This window comes from Phoenix dactylifera, chromosome 2 (genome assembly GCF_051530095.1).
Source record: "Phoenix dactylifera cultivar Ajwa chromosome 2, Ajwa_hap1_PhDact_Kaust_v1.1, whole genome shotgun sequence".
Lineage (NCBI taxonomy): Eukaryota > Viridiplantae > Streptophyta > Magnoliopsida > Arecales > Arecaceae > Phoenix > Phoenix dactylifera.
In genome coordinates, this window is record NC_143191.1 from 11,063,054 (window position 1) to 11,084,455 (window position 21,402).

General features: G+C 36.4%; 2 protein-coding genes across 7 annotated transcripts in view; both read left to right on the plus strand.

The window, feature by feature from the left end:
- The window catches only part of LOC103706593 (DNA topoisomerase, type IA, core), a 49,777-nt gene extending 48,255 nt beyond the window's left edge, over window positions 1–1,522 (plus strand). For all 3 annotated transcript variants that reach the window (XM_008790742.6, XM_017842642.4, XM_089928735.1), the window contains one exon: window positions 752–1,522. In XM_008790742.6, coding sequence (XP_008788964.3) covers window positions 752–871 — 120 coding nt within the window. In that variant the 3' untranslated portion in view covers window positions 872–1,522. The remainder of the gene's footprint in view (window positions 1–751) is intronic.
- An 899-nt stretch (window positions 1,523–2,421) lies between these two features.
- LOC103706594 (DNA-directed RNA polymerase 1B, mitochondrial) lies at window positions 2,422–20,881 on the plus strand. Of its 4 annotated transcripts, XR_015975070.2 has the most exons (20): window positions 2,463–3,550; window positions 4,477–4,689; window positions 4,797–4,930; window positions 5,017–5,083; window positions 5,192–5,250; window positions 5,752–5,869; window positions 7,084–7,197; window positions 7,356–7,487; window positions 7,593–8,009; window positions 9,739–9,789; window positions 11,371–11,441; window positions 14,594–14,678; window positions 15,701–15,853; window positions 15,991–16,065; window positions 16,193–16,258; window positions 17,198–17,287; window positions 17,381–17,428; window positions 17,576–17,690; window positions 17,785–17,888; window positions 20,026–20,881. XR_015975070.2 is itself a non-coding variant. In XM_008790743.6 (19 exons), exons 1-19 carry the CDS (start codon window positions 2,597–2,599, stop codon window positions 20,134–20,136), a joined length of 3,111 nt encoding a protein of 1,036 aa, XP_008788965.3. In that variant the 5' UTR covers window positions 2,454–2,596; the 3' UTR covers window positions 20,137–20,881. The 4 variants fall into 4 exon arrangements, 1 of the variants encoding a protein (XP_008788965.3); XR_015975072.2 differs by lacking the exon at window positions 16,193–16,258 and having other exon boundaries at window positions 2,422–3,550; window positions 15,701–15,887; XM_008790743.6 differs by lacking the exon at window positions 16,193–16,258 and having other exon boundaries at window positions 2,454–3,550.
- The last annotated feature ends 521 nt before the right edge of the window (window positions 20,882–21,402 follow it).

The following is a 21,402-nucleotide window of genomic DNA, read 5'->3' on the forward strand; positions in this document are numbered from 1 at the left end:
AAAACCTTTTTCATTATATGGGCAGATATAAATTATGTTACTTACCTTGATGGTTCTCAGATTTTCATTTGAAGCTCATAGTTGGCAGTATGGTCAAGGCATCATGTCAATATTAGAAAGGTTTTGAAATAGGTGAGCAGAAGCTATAGATGCAAGTGCAAGAGCAGAAGTGGAAGTCCAATACTTGGAATGGTTTTGGAATGAATAGGAGCATCTGAAAACCTTTTTCAGTATATGGACAGATATAAGATATGTTACCTATCTTGATGTTTCCCAGATTTTCATTTGAACCTTGTAGTTGTTGGTATAGTCAAGGCATCATGTTGATATTTAGAATTCTTGAACGTTTATATTCAAATATGGTGTTTCATCACAGTGATCTTGTATGGCTAAATATAAAATGGCTCTGCAAGCTTTGGTGAAATTTCTTGTCATTACCTCTGTTAAGTTTCAATAAACATGTGAGATTAATTTATCTGGCGTATCTGTCCAGTTAAATCCTTGTATACATCATATCTTAACATTGCATTTAAAGCTGGCATAAGTCATCTATGTTTATTTCTATTCCCTTCTCTCTAAACCAATTATATTATTTTTGGGGTTCTTTGACATGTATTCTGTTGCATGTCCACAAAAAAATATGGGTGTCTCATATTTTCATTACATAACTTCAGAAGGTTTTCTGCTGTACCATAAACTGCTGTTTAAAACCTTTGATCCTGTTTCTTAACTGTGGAAGTTCTTCTTGCAGAGTCTAAACCCTAAGAAGATCACTCTGGAAGCTGCATTAAAGCTTTTATCAAGTAAGAAAGCCAAACAGTTTGGTCGTCCTAAAGGCAAACCCAAGCCTGTAGAAGCCTTGTGGGAGTGAAGTGGAAATGCAAATAAAAGGCAGAGGCCACTAGCTGTTTTGACACTGATCTCATACAAAACATGCAGAACCTTTGGCTGTAGTAGAGAGCTCACGGGAGAGTCTCTACTGGCTGAGTTGGTGAAGTCTCTTGTGTTGATTCAAGAGACTTTGGTTTGATCTTGCCTCCACACCTATATTTGGCAAGTCTTTCTCCCATAGTTCTCCCTGAAAAAGGGGGAAAAGCAGAGAGCTCGCTGGATATTTTTCTTGGTGAATACTAAATTTATTCATGGACTTTCGGTGAATACTAAATTTATTCGTGGACTTCTACCAGCATGTAACCTTGGCCGTCTCTTCTAGAGTTCAGGGGACTCCTAAGCATTCATGCGTTCATGTAACCTTGCCGCCACACCTATATTTGGCAAGTCTTTCTCCCATAAAAATAAGTCATGTATATGACATATCAAGTTTTGTTGTAATTCTAGCAATTTCTTGAGTTTTTTTTCTTGATCATGAGTTATAGCCTTATAGGGCTTTGCTTTGGTATGGACGCATTTTCCTGTCTCCCACAAGATATCTTGGGTCCATTCTTTGCATACTCGTTTTAAGAGTTATACTGAGTTGTTTCATTACCTTAATGCTGGAAATTAATATACTTTTTCTCTCTAAGATTCTTAATGTTCTTTCCTTTTTATATTTTCTTTTGGTTAAAATTGTTAGGTCAATTATATATATTTATTTCCATGCAAATAGTGTTCTTTATCCACGTTTTTTTTTATTATTATTATTGACGGTGCTCGTCTGCTTATGAATCATCCAGCTACTACTATATTATTGAACTGCGACATTTGGCTTCATGGTTCGCCAGGGAATAGACTTGAGTTTTTATCTCAGTAGCTACTTGTATCGTTTTAAAATCCATTCAGGTGTAATGATGACTGGTGGATGAACCCCGTGGGGTTTTAGTCGTACAGGGAATCACAGCCGTTAATAATATTTCGTGCATGGCAAGGCGGAGATTTAGTGACAGGTTCTCCAATCTGAGGGTGAGGGTGCCGTACATGGTTTCCTTAACTAAAGTCGGCAAGCGGGGTGCCGAGTGTACGGCTACGTTCATTTTGAATTGCACAATACTTGTTCGTTTCTGCCTAAACTACTAAATAAACCCCTCGTGGTGTTCACCGGCCAACGATGCTGGCGTGTCCTCAGAGAGAACAAGTGGAACTAGAAAACATCGGGGGTGTGATTATCATGCTACGGTCACCGCCTTCGCCGTCGTCTATCACGTGATCAAACGGTCGCCATTGTTACAACCTAAAGTCGGCACCGGTTGCCGTCATCATGTGGATACCCTCGTCTTTAGTAATGCGTCCATCTCCTTCCCGTTCTCGCTCTCGGGAAGAGAAACAAAAGGCGTTGACAAGAAAAAAATCAGGAGCGTGGTTACCAAGTGCGGCAGTAGTACAAAATATCTCCGACCTGATCATGAATCACGGACGTCCACGATACCTCCTATCACGTGCGCACGTGCCCAAGTTCGTAAAAAAAAAAAAAAAAAAAAACGATGCGGGGTTTAGAAGGGGTTTGGAAGGGCATTACCAATCCATTCCCCTCTTTTCTGTATTTCTATTTTTTGTTTATTTTTTCGTCTCAAACTTTTCCTTTCGTCTTCTCTCATCAGTCATCACATGAGCTCGACTCTCCCAACGCCTCTCCTCATCAGCCTCCAAGATTCGAACTTTAATGAACTGTAATCTAACCCTCGTTTTTCCACCCGTCGATTCCCCTAAACCCCGCCCCTCTCCGCCAATTCGCAAAGAAACAGACCACTTTTCACCCAAATCCAGCAATATGTGGAGAATTATCGCGCAAACAGCATCAAATTCCTTGAAGAATCTGCGCTTTTTTGCAGGTGGCTCGCTCTCGGCTCTCCGGCCTATCTCCAGCTTCCTGGGTTTCTCCCAAGATTCGTTCTTGTGCGAGAAAAATCGGATCTGGGACCTCAGACCGCCTCTCAGTTCTCGGTTTTGTGATATTGGTTCTCACCGCAATGGAGAACTCTGGCCGTCGGTTGGGTACTCGAACTGCTCAATTGGGAAGCTTTCTGGTTTCTTGGCAAATTCCAAGGGTTATGCTAACGTTGCCGAGGCTGTCGTTTCTACCGACTTGGATGAAGAAGCCTCCTCAATCGAAGAGATCCAAAGCCTGCTGGAAGAGATGAGCAGAGTTGAGGTAGCTGAAGATTGGAAAGTAAGCGATCGTTCTCAAGAGTTTCCTCAGAAGGCGCAGCTAGAAGAGCCGAAGAAAGTGAGTGGAATGGGTGCCAAAAAGTATGCAAAGCTCCGGCAGAGGCAAATAAAGATAGAGACTGAAGCTTGGGAGCAAGCAGCTAAGGAGTACAAAGAGCTTTTACAGGACATGTGCGAGCAAAAGCTCGCGCCGAACTTGCCATACGTGAAATCTTTGTTTTTGGGTTGGTTCGAGCCATTTAGGGATAAAATTGCTGCCGAGCAGGAAAAATGCAGGGATGTGAGGAATCGTGCGGCGTATGGGCCGTACATTGGTCAGCTTCCGGCAGACATGATGGCAGTGATCACTATGCACAAGCTGATGAGCCTGCTGATGACTGGGGGCAGTAATGGGAGTGTTCTCGTGGTGCAGGCTGCATGCCAAGTTGGTTCAGCCATTGAGCAGGAGGTAAGTAAGATTTACTTGATGTAATTTTCTTTGAATAATCTTGTCTTATGTTGTTTTAGTTATACTGTTCATTTGCTTAAAATTGGACCTCTGAAATTTCTGGAATTGCTGTATTCTTCATTATCAGGCATGATGGTTTACTCTTGCATAAGAGATTTTGAGGGGAAGATTGAGATGTATGTCTCTTGTTCTTGAGGCTAGATAAATAACTTAGCCTCTTTTTTTTTTTTTTGCATGTTTAACATTGTAAGAGCAGCAATCCAAATTATGTTACCTACCATCTCCCACTTGTTTTTAGCTGGAAAATTTGAATAGATGGTTCACTCTTCCTCTTCTTCTTTTTAGTTGGGGGAGATTGGTGTCTTCATTTTACTAAATCTGCGATTATGTATGCATGATAAGTGACGGCTACTTGGATATCTTCTCCATATTGAATATATCAATGACCAATGGCAAAACATGTATCATTAATTTCTTTAGGTTGGTAAAACAATACAAGACTGTGAACATGAAGATGTGTTCAATATTCTTGTTGTGAATTGTGCTTGTCTTAGTCCTGGAGGGAGGATGTTTTCTTTATGGTTATTCAATTGTTCATAAACTAATCAACTTATTCTAAGAACCTTCAGAAAGTTATTGATTGAAAGAAGCTTGCAAGATCACAGAGTATGTGAGCCTTTGTGTAGTTGGATCTAATCTTTGAAGTTTATATAGCTTTTGAATATTTTGAGCATAGATATCTACTTATTGCTTTGCTGAACTCTTCTAGGTTAAATTTCTCGCTTTGTTCTTGTTGTAGGTACGACCCTACTTTTATTAAATGTCGCATTTATTGACTCCTTTTGGAATATAACTATGCTTTCTTCTTTATTGTTCTGCTGCAAGGCATATATACATTTTATAGCTGTGCTGTTGGTGTAAATCAGGTTAAGATCCACAGGTTTTTGGAAAAATCAAAGCAAAAGACCAACATCAATAAGAAGAGTGGAGTTGCAGAAGTTGATAATATAACTAAAGAGCAAGAGCTTCTGAGGAAAAAGGTTACAAATTTGATGAAAAAGCAAAAGCTGCAACAAGTAAGAAAAATAGTAAAGGGGCAAGATGATTCCAAGCCATGGGGTCAGGATAGTCGGGCTAAGGTTGTGTCATCTTTTGCAACTACTTATCAACTTTTTCTTCTGCTTTTTCTTTTGTTCTTGCACGTTAATGTGCCCGCTATTTTTTTTTTATTGTGATTATTAATTAGGTTGGGAGCCGATTGATAGAATTATTGGTGGAAACAGCTTATATACAGCCTCCTGTTAATCAACTAGCTGATAGTCCACCTGACATTCGCCCGGCATTTAGACACTTACTCAGAAATGTCCAAAATGAACAAAAGTATGAAATTGGCATAATTGTAATTCGTAGTTCTAAGTAGTCGGCTGTTTTTTTGTATAACTTGCTGATGTTTCATTGTTTAACAGGAAGATCAGCCGAAGATATGGGTTTATTGAGTGTGATCCATTAGTCCGACAGGGGCTAGATAGAACTGTAAGTACATACTCTTTCCAACCTAGCTGTATATTATTTTATGCATTGTGTACTCTTTGACAATGCTTGCTTGGGAGTGAGTCTTAGATAATGCTGTTTATTTGACAGGCAAGACACATGGTGATCCCATATATGCCAATGTTAGTTCCCCCTATAAGTTGGAAAGGGTATGAGATTCCAAGAAATTTGTTCTTACCTTTTTATTAACTCCAGTTACAACTTAGTTGCTTCTAAGCTTTTTAACAGATGTTATTCTAGATCACAAGAGTAACTACTGAAGTTCTAATAAGTCATTGCATCCCTCTTCCCCAATTAATGTTGATTTTGAGTTAATAATTATCATGTGTAAAAAAATCGTTCTAATTTATCATTTAGTGCTTTAATAAAATGATAAGCAAGATTTTCTAGAGAAACACCTAGTATTTGAACCCTGGACCTCTTGAAGGGGAAGCCCTTAGGAGTAAGATGCCAACCAACTATGCTCCAGTTGTTGGCAAAATGATAAGTAAGATATCTCACTAGGATTCACCAGAAATTAGCAACACCAATTTGATACCATCCCACACCATGCAACTTCTCATGAATTTAGTCTAGGAGCATGATTATCATATATATATATATATATACACACATATATTTTTTCAGTATTACCGTTCAATCATTGACAGATATGACAAAGGAGCACATTTGTTTTTACCATCATATCTCATGCGTACACATGGATCAAGACAGCAACGTGAGGCAGTTAAAAGGGCTCCAAGGAAGCAATTGCAATTGGTTTTTGAGGTTTGTCATCTTACATTGATCGCATCATCTTTGAGTACTATTACTCAGTAAAATTTATAGTGGTACTTTGTATTCCCAATTTCCTGATAGTATATAATCATTAATCAGCAAGTGTGTTCTCCTCATATATATATATATATATATATATATATATATATATATATATATATATATATATATATATATATATATATATATATATATATATATATATATATATATATATATATATGTATATATATATGTATATATATGTATATATGTAGATATATATATATATGTATATATATGTATATATGTGTGTATATATATATATATGTATATATATGTATATATGTGTGTATATATATATATATGTATATATATGTATATATGTGTGTATATATATATATATGTATATATATGTATATATGTGTGTATATATGTATATATATGTATATATGTATGTATGTATATATATATATATATATATATATATATATATATATATATATATGTATATATATGTATATATATATATATGTATGTATGTATGTATCCATATATATGTATGTATGTATGTATCCATATATATATATATGTATGTATATGTGTGTATGTGTGTATATATGCATGCATATCTATATCTATATATATATCTATATATCTATATATATATATATATATATATATATATATATATATATATATATATATATATATATATATATATGTATGTATGTATGTATGTATGTATGTATGTATGTATGTATTGCATCTCTTGATTTTCCCCTCCTGATTCTTTTTAGCAAATCTTGCATTTTCATTCTTCTGGTTGAATGGTATGTAAATTTATAATTTATGTTTATACTTTGTTTTTCTCCATCTGTGTAATCATTTTCAAGCCAGTTAGATCCTCTTTATAGATTTTTTTCTGCTTTGGGTGCATAACTTATGCCTTATGGTATTTAGTTTATTTGATTATGCAGCCATAAAGGTATTGCATTTTCACATTTCTATTGCTTTTTTTTCCCATCTACACATGCATATGCGTAATATAATCCATGCCTTCTAAACTTTGGAATTTTGAGACTTTCTTGTAATTACATGGTGCCTGTATTTCAAGTCAGTAACCTAATTCAGCACCATTCAGGCTTTGCACATGTTTCTGATTGAAAGTTAATTATTTTCCGGCTGTTAATTCGTTTTCTGAATTATCATTTAATATTCTCTAGGCCCTGGATACACTTGGCAATACCAAATGGAGGGTCAACAAAAGAGTACTTAGTATTGTAGACAGAATGTGGTCTAGCGGCGGTCGTCTTGCCAACTTGGTTGATCGTGATGATGTGAGTTGAATCTATTTTTTGTTGAATGTAATGTTCTATAGTTAATCAAAATCTTTTATACTGTAATATACTTTTGACTTGAATTTAGGCCATTTTTGTAGCTTGGTACTTGTTTTCTTGGCATCCAATCATTTTTCTCTAATCCTTCTGCATTGTAGATTCCGCTCCCAGAGAAGCCAGAAACTGAAGATGGTGCTGAAATAAGGAAGTGGAAATGGAAACTAAAATCAGTGAAGAAGGAAAATAGTGAAAGGCATTCTCAGCGATGTGATGTGGAAATCAAACTTGCTGTAAGGATTTTCATCTTGATACCATTGCAGAATCATAATTCATTTATTCATTATGATAGAGGCCTGAAGTGAAATATTACACCAACTGTTTGTATTTGAGAACAGGTAGCCAGAAAAATGAAAGATGAGGAGGGCTTCTACTATCCACACAACCTAGACTTTAGAGGCCGTGCATACCCCATGCACCCATATCTAAATCATCTTGGTTCGGATTTATGCCGAGGAATCTTAGAGTTTGCAGAGGGGCGTCCGTTGGGAAAATCAGGCTTGCGCTGGCTGAAGATACATTTGGCAAATTTGTATGCTGGCGGTGTGGACAAGCTATCATATGATGGCCGGATAGCATTTACTGAGAACCACTTGGATGACATATTTGACTCAGCAGATAGACCATTGGAAGGAAGAAGGTGGTGGTTAGGTGCAGAAGATCCATTTCAGTGCTTGGCTGTTTGCATCAATCTTGCAGAAGCATTAAGGAGCTCATCACCAGAGTCTACAATTTCACACATCCCTGTGCATCAGGTGCTTGGAAAGTTTTAAAAATAGCTCTCAGTGGTGCTTGATATCAATGCGGGTGTTTTTAAAAGAAACAAAATTGGGCCTATTTTATCAATAGAAAAGCTTAGGATTTTCAGTTGGATCTTTTTAGGAAGCAGGGAAAGTCATGTCTTCAAAACCCAATTCCTAGGTCTAAGTCCATTGCTAGCATGTGGGCTGTGACATTGTAATCGACTCCCCAAGTGATTTTAAAAGAAAATAAATTGGTCATATTTTATCAAATAGAAAATATTAGGATTTTTATTAGCCCCTATATGAAGCAGGGGAAGTCATGTTTTCAAAACCCAATCCTAGGTCTAAGTCAGTTGCCAGCATGTGAGCTGCTGAACTGCAGTTGATCTCCCTCCTCCTAATAATTATACCCATGAATGGGGCTATCCCTGTATCATTCATAAGCAAACAAAGGGAGAGAGTGTTTTCAACAAAACAGAATTGTGGCAACTGTTCTTTTACTTCCAGAGATGCTCGAGTGCTTCTCTCTTCTCAGGTCTGCTTTTCAGATTAGTCAATCATGTAGAGCTTGTTAATGAATATGACCTTCTTTAATGAACTTTTGGGTTGTCTTAATGCTCTTGTTAGCTCACAGGTTTTGGGTATGGCCCAGTTATTGTGAGCATCTGGGTTTTCTAAACTCGGCCATTTTTATGGGAATCTCAGAGGAGAGACGTGTTTGCATGTTTTTCTGTGTGCATGCTCAAATGTATGAATATTGCTGAGGATAATTAGAGCATACATGGGTGGATTAGTGTCTGAGATATCATTTATGATGCACCAAAAACTGACTATTTTAGCCCTATTAATGTTACATTATCAAACAGTGATGCTATTATCCAGGGTATGTTCAATTTGCATAAAAACAATGTTTGTGCATCAAAAGGGTTCTTGGTCTACTCATCATTTTGTTCCAGCAGTCTTTGCTCAACCAACAGTAATGAGAATAATGCACAAATCCAAATTGAAATTGGTCTACTTCTCAGCCTTCCTTTGAGGATGTCCTTTTTCCTTTTATTGTTTATTTTGCTTTTGCTGCTCTTGTCCTGTTGATCCTTAATTCAAAATTATTGCTTCCAGCTGAATATTTGTGACAGATATTGCACAAAAAAAGGAACATGTGTATGAAGTAGAAATTTTGCAGAAAATTAGTTTGACAATCATTATTATTGAGTTTTTTCTAATAAATAGTTTGAAAATCATTATTATTAAACATGTTAAACATCAAGTTCTGAAAATATAAAATATTGAGTAAAATTGTGAATAATCAGGACACTTGTATGACTGACAAGTTCCCTTCCTCTAATGTAGTGAGAGAATTATATGTCAGCGCTCTCATAGTGCAACCCCCCAAAGAAAACTTCAAATATCCCCAACAAGGCAGACCAAACTTCCTTTAACCTGGAAATATTGTATTCCATTTTTGGAGATAGAGAGAAGGAGAGGATTAAAAAAATCCACTAAAAGGTCTGAAAAACGGGACAGCCTTGGATTTGGAGCACTTTGTTGGTTTCTCACTTATCCTAGGCAGTCTTCCTTACTTACAAATTAGACCTATGCTGGTTTCTTGCATACCCTGGCCAGTCGTATTTACAAATTAGTCCAACATTCTTGTTGCATATCAGGTCATGTGGAAGCTTTTATTACCATCTTAATGTTATTAAATGGAGGTATTTAACTGTTAAAATTTCATTTTATTCAGGATGGTTCATGTAATGGTCTTCAGCACTATGCAGCTCTTGGAAGAGACAAGGTGACAATATTTCTTAGTTACAGTCTCGATAATTAATCAGCAATTCTTTCTGGTATTGATTATTAATCTGTTGAAGTTTGACTTGTGTTAGAGGAATTTTTTTAAGTTCTTGACTGGTGATATTGAAAAGAAAGAGAGATAAGATATTAATTCATCCCGAAGAAAAGATGGAACACTTTCTAATAATCTGGATCACAGAAGTATGTGACTATAAAAGATGATGAGGATGATGATGAAGTTGTGAATCCCAACAATCATCTATAATACTTAAAAAATAGAAGCATGTTGCATTATCAGGAACCTTTTTAACTGCTTTCGTTCCTTCAGTCAGTTCATCAAAACACCTCCCTTGGTAGGGTTGTCACTATCAACCTCAGAAGGGACTTCTCTCAACTGACTTTTAAGTTGTCTATTTAATTTTATAAGTTATACCTTTTGTCAAAATTTGTTATCTACAAAGATATCTTCCACTAGTATACCCTCTGTTAGCTTTGAGTATTGACATTTTACCTAGTCAGTAGACATCAACATTCTTCCAAGTGTTTCTTGTTGTTCAAGCATACTTTGGAAAGAAATAAAATTAATCACAAATCTAGTAGCAACAGGCCTTGATATATCCTTTCCATTCGTGGGCCTTAGGATGCATAATACTCATGGACGATTATATGTAAACTTTGTGATTTTTTTCTCCCTTTTACTATATAATTTGCCACTAGCTTATTATAATTATTGTGATCAAGGTTCACCATCTCGGTATTGGACCCCGTACTGGTACCATCCTATTATAGTGTCAGTACGCTTGGTACGGAGGCCAGTTTAGGATACAACTTGCTTTTGCTTTTGGAATTCACAGTGGCACTCTCCTTTTCCTGATAATTCGCTTCTTCAGCTTGCAATAACAAAGCGCTGTAGGAATGGTAACTAGGAAAAATTAGTGGTGGCTACAAGAATAGTTATTTTTTTTACTGCTTTTTACCCAATTTTGCCAGTCAATAAGGGTGAACTAAGACAAAAGATCGTTGGCATTGATAAGTTCTATAATTACTTCTTTTAACTCTTTAGTCTTCTTGCTTCAGTATAATAATTATATGTTTGAGAGTTTGCATTATTGAAAGGTGATGTGCATGTGTTTTGTGAACTATTCTCCTCCACTTGACTAAAAATGGTGTCTTAAGGGTGAGGGAGAGAGATCTAACGACTCATGAAGAGGCAGAAAAAAGGTTTTCTTCCCACTACATTTTGTATGATGCTTGTGCCCTTAGCACACATGTAAGGAGGAAGTCCTCCATGTCCTAATTTTGCTTACTGTAAGTATTTTCTGAATATAGTAAAGTAGATGTATCCTCTCAAATAATGAAGAAACCTTATCTATATTGCATTTACCCCCCAAAAAAATCTAATAAATAAATATTTAGATTGCCTTTTCAACATACTAGTTTTGCAGTGGTCCATGTGATGAATAATCTTACTTGAAAATAGTATTCTCTTTTTTTTTCCTTATGCCTTAACTACTATGCATTGGTTAGGATTATATTGTTCTATTTTTAAATTTACTTTCTTTCTGTCTTTGTCTATGTCTAGTTAGGGGCTATCTCTGTAAACTTGGTTGCTGGAGAGAAGCCTGCTGATGTTTACTCAGGAATAGCTGCTAGGTATGTTGTTTTATTATAATATGCAACTCCTTTACCAAGTCTTGCTTTAATTCATGAGTTTGTAGATGTGGGAATATCTGGGTAACTTATTTAGTTATCAAGATTTCTGGAGCAATTCTTACTAGAGGTGGACTTTGCTTCTTGCAAGAGAAGAGGATATCTACTCCTGACTCCAAAATCAATAATAAGGAACCCAAATTGAAGATCCACATCATTGATCATGATCTATATTTCTAAGAGTGCTTAGAAATCAAAAAATCATAACTTTTGATCTTCTCTAATTTATGCATCATATGGACTCAAAAAAGGGACAGGTTTTCATTTTGTTACTGAACTAAAATACTTGATAAAGCTTTTAAGTTGAGAATCCATCTTATTGATCATGACCTAGACATGTTAAAACATGTATAAATTGAAAGTCAATAGTTTTTAATGCTTAGATCATAGCAAAACTGTCTCAAATGCTTTAACCATTTATTTTTCTGTCTGTATAATGCATAGGTTGAAGACCACCAAAATAAGTGATTTTTGGTTTTTAGGCATTTTTGATGGAATCGATCATTAATTAGTGATATAGATCTTCGATTTGGATGCCCTCCCCATTATTGATTTTGGAGTCACAGTTGATAATATCTCCTCTCAAGAGGAGCAAAGTCCATCTCATTTTATTATATACTAGAAGCTCTAATGGTTTGCTTTTTGTCAGACATGATGTTCATGGTATAATCATGTCATAAAGGCTTCTAAATTTTACCAAAGGGAAATTTATATGCTTATTGTATTGGTGTCAGATACATGCTCTTGGATTTCTCTCATTAGGTATTGTCCATCTTGAAGAATCTTTAGACAAAAACTTAATTATCCGAATATTTCTATTTGTATGCGTTCTTGTTTGAGGGTGGAAAAGGGGAAAAATGCAAAGGCTTACTTGTTTGAGGGTGGTAAAGAGGAGAAAAAAGCAAAGGCTGAGAAAGCAATTAACAAAAGAAATAGAAAGGGTCAATGCTTTGAAAAGACATCATCTACAAGAGGTGAATGTGGCAATTCGAAGGGTCACTTTTAATCACTTTCTGTGCTATTTGATCATATGAGTCTCTATTGTGCCATCAACAAGGTGGTAGTGCAAAGCAAAAAACCTAGGACATCTCTAAGCTGCTGCCTTGCTGTGGAACTTCAGTTCTATGTATTCAGGGTTTTGTGGACAAGAATGAAATCATGGTAACTCAGATAACTGTCCTGACTAGCCTATTAGACCAATGACAAATATGCTGACTGGAAACTAGTAGAACTAAATATACCACATTGGCTAATGGAATGAGAAATTTACTCATGATCTGACATAAAAGAAATCTTTCTCCTAGTATGTTGGTACCAGTGTTTTAAGTCTCATACCCCATTCCAATAGCTTACCGCCATGGGTAGGGTCAGTAAAGTATGCCTCATACTGGCGCATGGTACGACATTGAAGTTGGCACAGCAGCTATACAATTTGTAGGTACTAAGGCACACCAAGCCCCTATATCATACCAGTACCATTCGGGATCACTATGATATGCCCTGAAAAATTTATAGTGATTTTGTTTTGAAACCTGTAAGGGTTATAGATCCATGAAAGCTCGAGTAATGGCTTCAGGCTAGCCTGAGGCCTGTCAGATATGCCTTGGCCCTTGCCTTACTAGATAGGAGGCAATTCAGGCTTCTGGCCAAGCCAAACCTCCACTTTAATCAGATTTTTCAGTGTGTTGATGTTGGCCTAACTTGAAGTCTGAAGTTGATTATGTATTTATATATACATACACATGATACACTTGGTACACAATAGGTGCACTTCTCATGTCATGAACTATTATTTGGATGGGCATACATAAGATAGATGGCTATAAAGAAAATGTATTTCTCTCCACCATGCTATAGCCCTGGCCACCAAAGTGCCCACTGGCATCAAGAAAGTATATTATACTGCTTGGACCTTTAAATGTATTGTCTTAGTAGTTTTCTACTAAGACTTCTAAACAATTATTTAAAACATAATGTTGAAAAAACATGTTTAAAATGTAATACATCATATTATTTTTTCGATGGCAATCTAATGTGAGGCAATCTAAATGCAAGTACTGTTTAAGTTATGTAGCCAAATGTACGCCAAAAATTTCACTTTTTAAAACCTTGTATGGTGCTCCCAGATCTTCTTAAAATTTACCAAAAAAAAGAAAAAAAGAAAAAAAATCTAATGAAAACAAAACGTTTCTGAACATTACAAAATCAAAGAATTGAACCAAAAGTAAGTACAATGAATCTAAGCTTACAAAAATATTTTGTCAAATTTCTAAAATTATCCAAGTTTTCGATCGACCTATCAAAACCAAAATGTTTAGGTTTCAGTTGTGGAGTTTAGGCAAAACTTAAGCCTTAAATTTAGGTTGCAGTTTGCAACTTTGGAAGAGGCCTTTGATGAGTCATGGGAACTTATACCTTGTTCCGTGGGATAAATTTTAGGTTGCTCTTGCAGATTTGTATTGATGGATATTTTGTTTTCATTTCTTCCTTCTAATACTATTAATTATGTGTAAGGATCTGCCCTCGTACAGTATTCTGTTTATGGTTGACCTCTATGTCTATGAACTAAGGGTCAATAATCTCACTTCTGAAATCTTTAAAAAATTGGAATTTAGCGGTTTAGGACCCCCGCTTAGTATCTGAAAGAACTCAACGGTATTGCAAAGCCTTAAAATCCAACAGCCCCTTGCAAATGGTTCCACTTCACATTAATAGAAGGATGTGTAAACATGCATTTGGTGCTTCCCTAATCTTTCATATTGCTAATGCTTTTCCCAGGTTTATTTACATAAAATTAACAAATCATTGACAGACTGAAGTGCTGAACATCAATTTACACTTGCTTGCATTTATGCTACAGAACATGTACTATATAATATCAGGATTTGTACTAAGAATGATAGTTATATAATAACTGCATATGTGGCTAAAATTGTTGATGTATGGGTAAATATATGCATTTTAGATGTTAATTAAATCTATAAGACATTGACTATTCGGCATTTGCTAATAATTTGAATCTGATAGCAGTTTTACTATATTTACTCTTTCAACAGAATTTGAGACAATGAATATTGATTTTTTTTTTCATTTAGAGTACGTGAAATCATGCAGAAAGATGCTGAGAAAGATCCAGCTACGGAGCCAAATGCATTGCATGCTAGACTATTAATTGATCAGGTCAGAATCTGGTGTTTCCTCCTTTTTCCCCTTGATTTACAATTTTGAGGTCTCAAAGTATTTCAAAAATATTGCAAAGTAGATTGAAGTTTTAGTGCAAGCCAAAGCAACCATGCGTAGATAAGCCAGACTCCTATTGTATGTTTAGTACTAGATTGAATGTAGTGGATTTTTTTTTTCATCATACAATATTTTTTGGTGGTACCATAGAGCTTTTTTATGGTTTGCTTTTGTTAAATTGGTGTGTTTAATTTCTCTCTTTTTTTTTCCCATCATCTTACATTGCAATATTATGTATGACTTGGTGGAAAGAATTCTCTATGTCACCGAGCCTGACATGTGCATCTAATACATATTTGAGTCAGAGTGAAACCAGGACATAAGATAAATGATCTGTAGCTCTGTGTTTGTCTGCATATATAATCCCCCTATAGATGCGACCTGATTTGGGAAGTTCTCATGTTGGACACATATCCATGAGCTCATGTAATGGTCTTCTATGTCTACCATATCATGTTATATTATGCAGTTATTCATGGCTTAGCTGTTTTAGATATGGTTTAGCTACAAATAATTTTCGTTGTCTCGATACCGGACCTGGTACCTATGCTACACTAGCACTGTGTCAGTATGGTACGGTACGGGATCTTTTCAACGTACCGAGTGTCGGTATGCCTCTTGTATCGGATATCGGTACCGAATCGGTACAGTGCGGTATGCCCTGTATAGTCCGGTTTGGGCCGGTACGGCGAACAATGGCTGCAAATTTGATAGTTCTTGGTAATTTTTCCTAGTTGTATACTTTATAGGATAATTAGTACATGCCGGTTTCTCCTCATGTCGATACAGTTTAGTTGCTGATCCTAAAATAGAACTATGTGACAGTAAATATTTTTTTATATAGAGAAGATTGATAAGAAATTTTTAAAAACATTTCCTTGATTACTCTTTTCTATTGGATAAGTATATGAAAAGTAAATGGCAATGTTCTTTGCTAATTGTTTGTCTTCAATCAATTCTAGGTGGACAGGAAGTTGGTCAAGCAGACTGTAATGACATCTGTGTATGGTGTTACTTATGTTGGTGCTCGTGAGCAAATAAAAAGAAGGTTGAAAGAACGGGGTGCTATTACAGACGATTTGGAGTTATTCAGAGCATCTTGTTATGCAGCTAAAGTAATGAATGGGACAGTGCTATCTCTGAGTGCTTGTTGAGTAACTTATATTATTATAAGTATTGCATGGAATATCTGGCACTGGCAGTTTTTTCATATGTTATTGGGAAATAATCTTCTTGTTCTGTTGATGTGCAGACTACTTTGACTGCTCTAGGAGAGATGTTTCAAGCTGCGCGTAGTATCATGAGCTGGCTTGGGGACTGTGCAAAGGTTTGTCTTTTTGTCGACTTGATTTGTATGAGATAGATATTATATGAGTATATTTTCCATAAAGCCAACCCTGATAGTTGGGGGTGGAGAACTTCCAGATGGAGATCTAATGTAGATATGAGTTCAGTTGCAGGAATATTGACCGTGAAGCTACAGTCATGCTAGTAGTCCATTTCTAGGTGTTTGGGTCTAAGTAAGTGGTTCTGTAGTTCACTTACAATTATCTCATCTCCCATTTTCAGGAGCAATTGCAGTTAAAAGCTTGGAAGTTGCTTACTAGAAGTTGAAATTGACCATGTTTAGTTTTAGAGTAACTGACCACATGCAGTTAAAGACTGTTAATCCATGGTTGACCATAGTTCACCATGCACTATTGTCACTTTCAAAAACCACTCACCTTTGAAAATCACATCAGGCCTATTAATTATGTAACTGGATTGGGTGCAATTTCCAATTGTTTGATTGACTATATTTGGCATTTGGCATACTGCAACAAAACAAGCAACATGATTTTGGCTAAATTGTTTCGGTGCAACCTACCACCAAATAATGATGGAATCACAAGAGCTAGTGGCTTAGAATAATCACAGCCAAGTAATTCTCTCACTGTCCCTCCACCCACCACCCACCCTGTTGTCCAGTTCAACTCCCTCTAATTCTTTCCTTCACCCTGTTGTCCAGTTCAACTCCCCCTAATTGTTTCCACTGCCAGCCACCTATAGTTTCTCCTCCATTCCCATCGTCATCATATTTCTGATCCTCCAGGAAGTGCCAGACCTTCCCTTACTGTCTCCTTTGTCTCCATCAATGCCTGGTGAAAGATGTCAGCCTTTATTCATGTACTCATCATTGTGCCTATTTTTCGTATGTGTAACTATGTATCCTTACGAATTCTATATGTTTTTGCTTAAAACTGAATGTTTCTAATCATTGTTCTTTTATAACATCTAGACTGTAATATTTTCCATTTGAAAAAAGTTTTATGTAACCTATGCAAAGAACATCAGCCCATACTGTATTGTTTTCTATCAAGCTACGCTTCTTTTCCAAGTGTTTTGCTCAGACAAACTTTCTTGTTGAATGTTTAGCTTGACTTTTGTAACCATAACAAAACTAAAACTGAGTTTAACAGGTGATTGCTTCAGAAAATCATGCTGTGAGATGGACGACACCACTTGGACTGCCAGTTGTTCAACCATATCGCAAATTAGGGAGGCACATTGTAAGCGCTAATTATTTCGATTGCCCTTAATTCATGTGTCAGATTTTGCATAAACAAGAAACTGACATCTCTCTCTCTCTCTCTTCTGTGAAGATTAAAACTTCTCTTCAAGTTTTAAGCTTACAACGGGAAACTGACAAGGTAGGCCACTGCTCTTTATGAAGCTTCCTTTTTCTTACCAATCCACTTGTAGAGATCTTATTTTGGCACCTATGCCTTATTCCGAAGTGTTAATCTGACATCAGCTTAAATTTTTTAAAACCTGCATCCTATCTGTTTAATATGTAGATCATGGTAAAGAGGCAAAGGACAGCTTTTCCTCCAAACTTTGTACACTCCCTTGATGGGTCCCATATGATGATGAGCGCAGTTGCCTGCAAAAGAGCAGGATTGAATTTTGCAGGTAGCCTGTTTTCTGCTGATATTATATTCTCGAGTCGTGTTAACCGAAATGAGTGTTATTTTTGTCTCAAGCCACTTTTTTCTCCCAATTGCAGGAGTCCATGATTCATATTGGACACATGCTTGTGATGTTGACGAGATGAACAGAATACTCCGAGAAAAGTTTGTGGAACTCTATGAGATACCAATACTAGAAAATGTAAAGTATCTTTCAGGAACTTACTTAAGATCAATATTATTTCTATCTAGGAGACTTGCAGTTGCTTTTTTCCCTTTCATGTGTTTACTACAAGAAGCATCAAATTATATTATATTGAAGAGAGTAAATCAACACTTACCCTCTCAATAGAAGAATGAGGTAGGTAAAATACAAAACAATGAAGCAAAGTTAATAAAAGGAAACTCCTAATACAGGGACAAGAAACAAAGTACAAAATTCTTTAGCAAAAATTAAGAACATCCTTGCATGTCCAAATACCAAAACAGGCAACATTTCTGCCCCAAGTACAATCCGAATCCATGTAAAATTTCTAGAGACCATCTTGTTCTTCCACACCACCTATGATAATGACCGAGCCCAGGACTCCAATCAGAAACCACCTTCAAAATACAAGAGGGGAAAGTCCAAGCCTAAAGTCACAAGACATTCAGGAGGAATTATAATTGAGCCACATCTTGAAAATGCATCCTTAAATCTGATGAAGCTGAACAAAGTAGAAGATTTTCCATGGTTACATCCTCTGTGCAACAGAAAGAGCACTAACTTCTGTAGTGAGTTTCTCGCTTTGGGAGTGGAAACATTTGGGTAGGATAGTTAGGACACGAGAGGAAGAAGACCTTTGACCTTTGATGTGTGAAATGTCTGATTACTGATTCCATCATCTACTGTAGTTATCTAGGATGAACCAATGCTACTCCTTTTGCCTGAATCTGCTGCTTAAGAAGGTTCCTCATAAAGACAGCACAGAATAGTCCATCTCTACCAAAATTTCTCACCCATGGTCCCTAATTGCAAGCAACAATCAAGGAAAAAAAAATCTGACAATTTGAAGATAATATATCTATGCAAAACCTTCTTTCACCATTTCCTCTCGACAGCAAACACATACACTATCAACTGAATGTCCAAATTTTTTCCAGGATTTCATAGACTAGCCTATCCTTGCTTTGGTTCAAGCCCTTCTTACCCCTGTAATATTTACCATTCAACATCTTCTTTTGTGATCCATCTAAATTACAGCTAGAACTCTGAGAATGGGGAAGTCCTACCTGTCTCTCTCAAACCCTTAATATTATAATAAACCAATCATTTTCTCTTCATGCTTCCATACCCCTATCAAATAAATAAATAATATCATTTTCACTTTAGTACCTAATTTATTTTTCCTAAAAAAGATCTATTTTTTAGTTTATCAAGCTTAGAAACAACTATAGATGGAGCCTTAGAATTAAGTGCCTCTACTTTGCAACTTTAAAAACCAGCACCAACTCTTAAGGCTTCATGCATACAAGTACTAAGATAGCTCTACATCTAAGGTTTGCTTTTAAGCCCATGCGACTCAAAGAATTAAGAACTAAATAGAAGTCAACAAGCTCGAACAGATGATTTTCTCAAATTTAAAAAGTACTATCCAAATATAATCAGCTAATCCAGCGTCCTACATATTTAGATCTAGTAACCATTCCCACTTGCAGTCTTATTTAAAGTGTTATATTACATTTACAACCCCTCCCTCCTCCGCCCACCTCCCATCCCAATCCCTCCACCCAGCATGCCTAATCTACACATACACCCCTCAAAAAGTGAGAAAGAAATAGCCCAATTTCTTTGCATCATAACTTTCAAAAATGAAAATTTCCATATAACAATGTGAACTTCTAAGAGCTGGTACAGTGTGGCTGGTCCAATGTTAAGTGGGAAAAAAATCTTTCACTTGATATGAATGCAATATAGTTGGACTGCATGGTTCCTGGGACTTGTTCATTTGTATGTTAATTGGAACATGTGTCATGCTCCTAGCATGTCTCAAAATTGAGCTGTACTGCATTTGATGCTGAAGTGCAAGCTCGATGTCCCTTGGACTAGAGGTTTTTCATACTCTACTGCCTTATTTATTCACATTTCCTCATGACTGATGCTACCTATAGAAAATTTTTTAGCAGTACAACCTTTAAATGAATAATTTTCCAATCTTTTCTCTCAAAAATATTTACATGTAAATGACCAAGAGAAAATGGATTTACTGAGGTTCAGTTGCCTATTTACATGATTGTTTTAACAGTTCTTACCAAGCACATGCCTGCATACCTCTGATGTGTCTCTTTCTGTTGTGCAGTTGCTAGAGAGCTTTCAGCAATCTTTCCCTTCACTAAGTTTCCGACCATTGCCAGAGCGGGGAGATTTTGATTTGAAAGATGTTCTGGAATCAACATATTTTTTCAATTAACCCAGCACAAAGTCCACCTCCGGATTTTGTTTCTCATCATTCGGCATTTATGTATCAATATCAGTATCAGCAGCATGGTAGTCATTCCTTCGACTTGGGCATGGCAACATGAAAGGTGGAATTTCCGTGAGCTCCTTGAAGTGTCATATCAGAGTACCAGATTGCCAATGTAAATATGTCAGGAAAATGTGTTACAGAACTCGTCGGACCCGACCCCACAGATCTTCCCTGACAAGCTTTTCGCCATTAGCTTGAATTGCTAGTTTTCACAAGCAGATGGTGGAGGCTGGCTTTATGCTATGTAGTTCAGAGCAAAGTTCAGGGGAGGAAAATAGCGCGTTGTTCATCCACAGTGGTTGAACAAAGTATATGAAGCATAGTGGCTGAAATGATCACATTTCATTGCCAGTTTTGTGGAATGCAAATCGGAGCAAAAATTTCAGAATAGCAGGATGGTGAAGTATAAGGTGAAGGCAACATGCAAGTTTGTGCACATAGCTTAGCGCACAGTCCCTGATTTTCACATATCTGGTCTAAATCAAACCTCTTATCATAAAAGTTTTGTAATGATCACGAAGGATGAGGTTAGGATAGAAATGATAGAAACTTGAGAACTAACAGGGTTTTCTTGTAGGATGAGGTTGATTCATACCTCCTATATTTTGTGTATTCACATGATTGATTATTCCCATCATTGCAAGATTGCCATCCCAAAGAATGATTATAAGATGGTTCAGTATCCAAATGGTGGTGATTGTAAGATGGTTTTCTTTGTCCAAATCAAGCGGCTAAAAAATGGATGTGTGGGTGCATGCTCCTGACATTAATAACAGAAGGTAGTGATTACTCAACAAAAGAGAGAATAAATTTTTTTAAAAAAATGATATTGCTTACGGGGCCATCAGTATCTTATCAGTCAAAGTTGCCAAGTTTTCAAGCAAACAAAGAGGACTCTCTCATGCATCAGTCATACGGGTACTTCAATGTTGACGGGCAACGGCAGCAGGTTGGTAACAGAGTGATAAACCAAGGTACAAGACGTTCTGTTTTCCTGCATCATATACAAAATGTTTATCCCACTTAAAAGAGCCAACGTTGTAGATGACCCAGATAGTAGCGTCCATTCCTTGAACCTCTCAGTCCACCTTTAAGTCCCGACTTACTTCCATGCCAGAAGCTATCCAACTTCGGATGCAAATTTTATATGCATTCACATCTTTCCAAAAATATATCCAGGATCTTGTTTGCAATTTTTATTAGTCTTAT